The sequence below is a fragment of the Protobothrops mucrosquamatus genome, unplaced genomic scaffold, assembly GCF_001527695.2.
Source record: "Protobothrops mucrosquamatus isolate PMUCROS unplaced genomic scaffold, P.Mucros_1.0 scaffold4246, whole genome shotgun sequence".
Lineage (NCBI taxonomy): Eukaryota > Metazoa > Chordata > Lepidosauria > Squamata > Viperidae > Protobothrops > Protobothrops mucrosquamatus.
The window spans coordinates 62,451-71,493 of record NW_015390165.1 but is presented as its reverse complement, the minus strand read 5'-3'; the positions used below and the strand labels follow the sequence as shown (position 1 = coordinate 71,493).

General features: G+C 39.3%; 1 protein-coding gene across 1 annotated transcript in view; it reads right to left on the bottom strand.

The window, feature by feature from the left end:
- Positions 1-358: 358 nt before the first annotated feature.
- The window catches only part of CUNH1orf115 (chromosome unknown C1orf115 homolog), a 12,573-nt gene continuing 3,888 nt past the window's right edge, over positions 359-9,043 (bottom strand). The window contains exon 2 of the mRNA XM_015828107.1: positions 359-616. Coding sequence (XP_015683593.1) covers positions 497-616 — 120 coding nt within the window. The 3' untranslated portion in view covers positions 359-496. The remainder of the gene's footprint in view (positions 617-9,043) is intronic.

Sequence of the window (9,043 nt, the reverse complement as noted above, 5' to 3'; positions counted from 1 at the left end):
TGTATGTCAGATTATTAGCCAGCATTTTGATGGCAATGTGGTCATGCCAAAAAAGCAATTATTTCTCTTCTGTTTCCTTAATTTTTCTTCTTTTTCACTTTTGCCTTCTCTCTCTCTCTCTCTCTCTCTCTCTCTCGCTCTCTCTCACCATTCTTTATCTTTTCCTTTTTTCACCATTTTTTTGATTGGACTGATTAATTTTCCCAAGACTAATATATTTTTAAATCTGACCCAGTTAATTAGTTATGTATCTTTGGCATTATTCATTCTTTTTAATTGATAGGTATTAAAGCACTTGAAGAATCATGAAAACTTGAAAACAGCAAAACATTTTACAAAAAATGCACAAACAGATCAATTTTCCTTATTCCTCCTTTGACAAATTGGGGCATTTAAAGAAGATGAGGTGTATTGGAGCAAAGGAGAAGTGGCTACTGTCCTCAATTGTGTTTTTGTTGTCTTCGTTGTCCTTGTCCGCCTCAAAAAGTAGTAAGATCTATCGCACTGATGTACCCGTCCAAACAGGCAAGCCAAGTGGTGAAGAATAGGCTCTGGCCAAACCCTGGAGGCCAAGGACCAAATAGCTGCATCCTTTCTGCAACACTTTGCCCACATTCTGAAAGTAGTGAAAGAACATTATTAGCGTGAGGAAACAATTCCCCCCAAATGAGTACAGTTTAACAAATATTCCTACAGCCCAAAGATGCCAGTTCAGCTCAATTGGCACAATTCTCTCAGATTCCTAGAATATCCATTGCTTGGGAAGAGCAGGGTTAGGTCAACACTTAGCCAAGACGTTCATTGAGTCAACTTGATTCTATCAGTATCTCTTAGGCCAACATAGCTAACATCAGGATAAAATAATAGGGGTTATAGCTTGAGCTACTTTCATGCTGGTTTGTTCAAAATGTGACTTTAAATGCCTGAGCCATTGTTTATTATTGTGATGAAGCTTCATTGTTATGCAATTATTTTCTTAAAAAATCTTAAATATTTTTCTTTTCTTATTCTTTGCCTCCTTTTCAATTCAAATGGTTTCAAAGCAAATTACCAATAATGTAAACCAAACAGTAAATCAACAAAATCATAAAAAAGGGTAAAGAAAGACAGATGAAAAAAACCCACAGAGGAATAAATGACAATTTCTATCAGATTCCCCAGGAAATTTCAGTGCAAAAAAATAGGCAGGATGCTCTAGGACTAAATTTCATCAGTGAATATTGTGGTGTTTTGCATTGTGAGATGGTTTGGAAGGCAATGAATGGATTTTATCGTAGCCAATAGCAGCCACAGGATCCTGGTGCTTTTGTTAGAATGATGAAATAGTATTACATTGTAAACTCTGGTCATGCGTGCAATATTGGGACTCATGTGGAAAAGTGGTGAGGCTTGCTGTGAGGCTTTCATTAGTTTGACCTTTTCTGTTGCCTCCCTTAACCCCATTGATCAGAGGAAGAGCTGGAAGGGGGGAAAGCAACAACATAAAGTTGTTTAATATACACATCCAGATGCCACACACACACAAAGTATTGATTTCCCATTCTAAAATATCGCATTGCTATATTAATACAGCTGGAGGGAGGGGGGGATGAGGACTTTCCTCTCCCCATTCCAGTCAGGGCAATCAGTACCAATTTACAGGATGGCTAGATTAGAACATAAAACAGATCAAAATGATCTTTCCCTTTCCTTCTAAAGCTTTTCAAAGAGGAGCTGTTAAACATTCGGTCACTCATCTACTTTTAATCTATGCAAATGTAAGCTATTATTTTATTGTACCTTTAAGGGAATGATTTCCTTAAAAGAGACAGCTAAATAGGAGAATCAAAGCTGATACAAGGGGCAAAATTAACCCCCAGCCAAGGAAGGAGCCTCCCCTGATTTTGTTTCTGCTTAGTATTTCTGCTGTTGGGCTGTTACGGCAAGGAAGGACCCATGACAAGTGCCAAGAAAGGAAAATCCACATCCCCTGCCTCCTTTGGTTCTAGTCTCTGAGTAAAAGAGTGGATAGGGCTCAGGATCAGAGGGCAAGCATTGGTGATAGGATAGCATGGAGTTAATGTTAGGATACATCTTCTTCTGAAATTTGCAAAAGCATATTTATCATATTTAACTTGGCTGACACCATTTTCTCAGTTTTGACAGAACACTGAACTATAAATCAATCAATAACAACAGGTTGGGTTTTTCCTGTAACACTAGGCTACATAAAAACTGGTTGTTCCATTTGTGATGTGAATACTGCCATAGTGAGATTATTTTTTTCTGCATGTATCTAGAGCAGGGGTGTCAAACTGCCGGCCTGTGGGCCGGTTTCATCATACCAGAGCCATGCCCACCCCATTGCCGGCAATGGCGAAAAAGCTCCGATACGTCGCGCGACGTCACGAGTTTGACATGCCTGATCTAGAGAATACACGTAACAGTGCATCATTCATATAGTATCTGGCTTTCTTTAGGAAGGCAGTGTTAAGAAAATCAGAGTACACACCAACAGAGCAAAAGGCAGTGGCACTTTCTCTTTTTTTAAATTTCTGCAATTGGGAAGATTCATAACACAAAAATATCTGTTTTGCCTTGTTATAGTGCTAGTCATTTTACAGCATTTTGACCAAAGCTTTCTATATATATTTCTTGTACACAGACAAGCCTTAAGGTCAACAATACAAAAGAGAGGGTGTCATAAAACAATAGTACAGGAAATGTCCTGATAGGATTTAGTGATCAGGAAATTGAGATATTAGCAACAATCAAGACATCCCCTGTACTCATGGGGTTACAGGCACTTAAAAATCCTTGCAATGCTTAAATAGCAAGGATTCCAAGAAAGCATGTTTGTGGTCATGTAAAGGGGTGTCTGAGTTCTATCTTACTCTGTTAGACAAAAGTGGAATGACTCAGGAATGTTAAGAATGTATGAGAAAAAACGGGGAGGGAAATCTAACGCTAAGGGAACAAGAAGGAAGAAAAATATTGAGGTAGGTTTATCCTTTTTAAAAAATCTAAGATAGTCGTGGGTCAACATAACACTATCAGTATTGCAGCAATGATAGAAAAAAGGGGGGAAAAGATGATGGTTTTCTTTTTAACGCCATAGTAACATAATAGGTAGCAATATGACAGGATGTACATCATATAAAAGGTGTGATATATAAGATATAAAAGATACAAAAGTATAAAATTTCCACAACAACACAAAACCATCAACTATTTAGGCAAAACTGCCATTGTTAATTTTTTAAAAGAAATAACCTTAACATGTAGATTTTGATTCCTATCAGCTAAGCCGATAGCAAGGGATTATGGGAGCCCTAATTCAGAAGGCCCAAAAGACGTTGCCTGGACCTGCCTGGACCTTTCTTTTAAAATAAGGTGGATAGGAAAATACACACGATCTGAAACATTCACAAAACATCCCACTTCCTTCAATATAATCATCTTATGATGCATCAGATGGCTCCAGCTGATAGAGCAAAGAGCACAATGGAGAAATCCAGGAGATACTTGAAAGAAAAATCCATGGAATCCAAGCCATTGCCTTTAGCCTAAAAGGTACAAGACCAAACTGCCTGGTGGGCAGGTTCAAGAAAGAGGCCACAAGCAATTGCAAGCTCCTCATGAAAATTATCTTTTACTGTGACTTAGATACAAGAATTGCACTTCTGTTACAAGAATGTATACAGGAAACTTGATTACAGGTAATATAAATGGTTTCTGTGAATGAATTTGCTGGATAGGATCCAATTATAGAACAAACCTAGAACTAAGGAGAAATTTCCTGACAGTGAGAACAATTAAACAGTGGAATGGGCTGCCTTCAGAAGTTGTGGATGCTCCATCACTGGAGACAGAATAGAATAGAGCTGGAAGGGACCCTGGGGGTCTTCTAGTCCAGCCTCCTGTTCAAGCAGGAGAACGTAAACCATCTCGGACAGGTGATTGTCTAGACTTTTCTTAAAAATCTCCAGTGATGGAGCACCCACGATTTCTGGGAGTAAGCTGTTCCAATGCTTGATTGTCCTCACTGTCAGGAAGTTTCTCCTTAATTCCAGGTTGTTTCTCTCTTTGATCAGTTTCCAACCATTGTTTCTTGCCCTTCCCTCTGGTGCTCTGGTGAACAACCTGGCCCCCTCTGCCTTGTGGCAGCCCCTCAGATACTGGAATACTGCTATCATGTCTCCCCTATTTCTTCTTTTCTTTAGACTAGCCAAACCCAAGTCCCATAGCCATTCTTCATATGCTTTAGTCTCTAGGCCTTTGATCATCTTAGTTGCTCTTCTCTGAATTTTTTCCAAACTCTCAACATCTTTTTTGTGATATGGTGACCAAAATTGGCTGTACTATTCCAGGTGTGGTCTTACTAGGGCTTTGTAAAGTGGTACTAGTACTTTGTGTGATCTTGATTCTATGCCTCTGTTTATACAACCCAGGATTGTATTAGCTTTTTTGGTTGCTGCTGCACACTGCTGGTTCATAGTCAAGTGATCGTCCACTAGGACTCCAAGGTCCCTCTCACAGTTACTATTTTTAAGCCAGGTCTCACTCAATCTGTATTTGTGCCTTTGGTTTTTCCTACCTAAGTGTAAGACTTTGCTTTTCTCCACGTTGAAACTATTTTGTTGGAGATTGGACAGCCATTTTTTCAGAATGGTACAGGGTCTGCTGCTTGTGCAGGGGGTAAGACTAGAAGACAGGTTCCTTCCAACTCTGCTATTCTATTCAACACTCCCACTATTGTTCAAACTGAGCTAGTTAATTCAGCAATATTCTGAATATTTTGCAATACGCAGAGATTATTGAAAATCTCATGGTTAGGTGCCAATTGTAGGCCCCAACAGAAAAGACACAACTTCTCTCTGATATTGCTGTAATTAATAAAGCTAGGAATAAGAAATAGGTATTCAAGGGGAACGCTAGGGAGTAACATTCAATTCCCACAAGACCCTGTACTGAGAATGAATTCTGAACTAAATATATTTCTTGCTCTAGATTCTGATTGGTGGATTGCAATACAAAGTACAGCCTACATCCAGAAATTTGCCTGCCTTTGGATTAGAGTACTGTATGCAAATATCTCCATATCTCTTTAAAATTGGAGTCCCATTTGCACACTATAGGAGTCAGGGGAATCTAAACATGCTGTGCAGAACTCTAAACAGTACACATAACTTAATTAATCCAAGGGGAGTTAAAATTTAATCACACACAACAATCTTTTAGAGGCTAACTCCATCTCCAGATTAATTAATCTTCTTGAATTGTGTGAAATACTTCTTGAGAATTAGTTAACATTCCTCAATTCCAACACAATATACTAGTGTTTCTTAAACTTTTTTCTCTCAGGAATCTTTTTCACTTTTAAAAATGATGGAGGACCAAAAGAGTTTTTGTTTGTATGAGTTATATTTATGGTTATTCACTATATCTAAAGTGATGCATTCACTGCTGCTGCCTCTTCTCATGATTATTTGATGGAATTTTAATATTATTTTATTGTTCAACATAAGCTGGCAAATAATTTTGATTTGGCAGGCCCCTAATAGGAACTTACAGAACTCCCAGGGGTCTTAGGATCATACTTTATGAAACACAGTCCTAGATAAATTCTAGAAACCCTTCTTCCTTGATAATTTTCATTCCACACAACAGGTAAAAAGGGGAAGCAATGGTTGAGGGTATTTGTCCTCTCCAAACAGAAAGATTAAAAGAGCAGGAACTTGAGTAGCAAATGTGTCAGTTGTCCAGCATCTTATCAATAACTTGGAGGATTTAAAATAATGGTTGTGATATGGCAGATCAAGCTGTCTATGATCGATGCTACTGATAAACAAAGGTGAATCTGTTGCATGGAGAAGGAGATGGTTGGGTTTTCTCCATTATACAAACTCAACTATGGTAAACTGTCTTTCAAGGAATACTGAATTGTAGCCAGATATATCCTCCGAATGGTTCAACTTGTCACTATTTTTTCTGCTGTTCAAAATAGAGGAATCTGAAGCCTGAAAAGTACATTGATCTATATAAAAGCTGATCACATGTAAGGCACAATTGCTACTTTCTCAAGGAAATGACTGAAGCTTCAGTTTTAGAAGCAATTGTGTGCCACAGGAAATGCTTGATCACAGCCCAAACAATGAAGCCCTGATCTTAGCAAGGAGCAAAGTTGTGCTCTAAGAAATGGCATGCCTTTCTTTTGTGGTTACTTCCATATGGAGTACAGCAAAAGTTTTAAAGCAGGACACGAATACTTTATCAAGAGCACGAGCGTACAAAACCACAGAACTCAAATCATTTTTATTTTGGTGGTTACAATTGCTAAATCAGATGATCTGTATACAACAAGCCTGCCATCTTCACTATGTGAGTCAAAATGCTGAATTCAGCTGATCACTACAATAGAGTGGGCAATCGCAGAGCTGCATGCATCCCCAGCCCCACTTATTTTGCAGCCCTCATGACCTTCTGAAATCACAAACTCTGGCATGATTTTCAAACAGAAAACTCTGGAAATCTGTAGCAGCTTTTAATATTGCTGAACAGCAAAGAAATACCCAAGAACATCTGCTTCCTTAAACCAAAATAAGAAAAATGTTGGTAAACCCTGGGTCACCCACTTACCATCATCGTGTTGTCAACTGTACTCTCCAGAAAATGCTAATGCAGCCCCCAGTTATCAAAAAGTAACTTCTGTCCTTCACAAATTGCAATGGTCCTTGACAACCCTGTATTTGTTATGAAAACTTTCTTGGCCTGGTGCTCTATAAACCCTCAAAATCTTGGCCATTGTAGCTGAAACAGGCTGAGCTGACTTGCTATTTGAAAGAGATCAAGCTGCACAAAGATGCCTTAAAGTTATTCTCTCATTGCTTCTTTTTATTTCATTGAATGATGATCAATGTGGGGTTCCAGGTAGCATTGGAGCACAATTCATATCACTTCTTACCATTGGTTATGCTGACTAGACCTGAAGGACATTAGACTTCAACAACATTTACTATATTACACATGGATCATCGCTAGATCCAGATTCAAATTTCTAACTCCAGCCAAGAAGTTAAGTGAGTGATCTCAAGTCTTCATTATCTCTCAGCGTGCTTTGTAGATCCTAAGGCTTCAAAGGCTTGTAAGGAAAAACAAGACAGGAATAAACTGCCCCAAGTTCCTTGGATACGAGGAGCCATATGAATGGAAAAATTAAATAAACAGCAGGAATAAAATTTGAAATGGCTTCTCAAGTAGTAATAAGTTAATGCTGATGCATTCTCTAAGTTGCCATCTAGAAGCTGTTCTGAAAAAAAAATGCCTGTTTTGCTGCTATTGTGGGAGGAACATGCACACTTTCTGCTAACTGAAGCACTGACAACATTAAGATGCCAAGAAAAAAACAAGAGAAAGATAAAAGACATCTGCTGTCATATGGATTTGCGTAGAATCTTTTTGATACAGGAATGACACATCCCTCTATAGATCTCTAGGTAAACATCAACTTCACTTTCACACTGATCAAAATAGTTTCTTTTGAAGAGAGAAAAAAAATACCAGCCAACTCCCACGCTGTATATAACAAACTCTTTGTTTTTCAGAGATCATCCTCATTCTGTTGCAGGGCTCCACAGAGTACCTAAAACATCTCATATGCAGATTCAGATAAATAAAACTGCATAACATATTTATTTAGACCTTACTGTCTCTATACTGCAATACACTTCATGTAGTTCACTGCAAAAAGAAAAGTTAGGTTCCCATGTCTTAGGAGCATACAATCTAAATAGACATCTCTTCCATGGGTCTACTATCCTTGCATTCTCTTGGAAGAATAATTTATTTTGTAATTCTTTATTCTATTTTCACTTATTTTACTTTTTTCTTCTGTTTTGCATGATTTTCCCTCCACTCATCTCTGATTCTTCCATAATCAGCATTCACTGAAGCATAATATGCATTTTGATGCATTTTTACTTTCATATACGTCTACAACACCTTCTGATAATACTTTCATTCTTAATTAAATCAACATCTGTACATCTGTACATCACACACCAAGTCTTCAAAAGCACCTGAATTACAAAGGTTTTAATGCAGGAGTAAACAATTCCTTGATATGTTTGGTTTTCATTTATTATGGCATAAATTTTCATGGGCTACAGTCCACTTTATTATATCGGTGGACACTTCGGATAGACTTTCTGTCTATCTTTGTATTGTGACTATAGTTGTCTGTTTGTCTGTATGTGTTGTGAATGCAGACTGCATTCCAGACATCAGGCTCATACTCACATCCCCATGAGCAAAAAATAACTTTCTGTCAGGTACATTCTCAGGGCAGATCTGCACTTTATGCCTGGCCCATTAAGAGTACTGTACAAGCCACTCACCCTTTCCTGCCTACAGGATTGGATGAAGCTGTTCTCCTATTCCCGGCCTTTTGAACATGCATTCTGCAGGCACGTTTAGCAGCTTCAGTTCAAAACTATTTTCCAACCTAACCTTTCTTAAGCCCCTCAGAGCAGATGGTAGCCAACACTTAGTCCTGTTCTAGTAGGAGCCCCAGCCATGATTGGCGGCAATGCTTGGTCACTGGTCACTGCCCTGGGCAGTCATTTCATCCTGGGCTGCCAGGCTGCTATGTCCTCTCCCAGTCAGCAGTCTCCGCCTTTTGATTTTATAATCTTCTAATTCAGTGGTTCTCAACCTTTTTAATGCCGCGACCCCAACCGGTCGTAAGTCGAGGACTAAACCGGTCGTAAGTCGAGGACTAAACCGGTCGTAAGTCGAGGACTACCCAACCGGTCGTAAGTCGAGGACTTTCCCTGCCCGGGAGAACCGCGCATGCGTGGTTCCGCTCCCTGCGCCGGCCGAGGCGTAGCTGGCAAGCGGCAGAGACGGAGCAGGCCGACCACCAGCTGGCCCAGCCCAAGGGAGGTAAGGCACCCGCCGGAAAAGGGGAAAAAATGGCGGACAAAAAAAATGGCGGACAAAAAAAATGGCGGACAGCCTTGCTTGGCGACCCCCGTGAAATGGTCGATCGACCCCAAATGGGGTC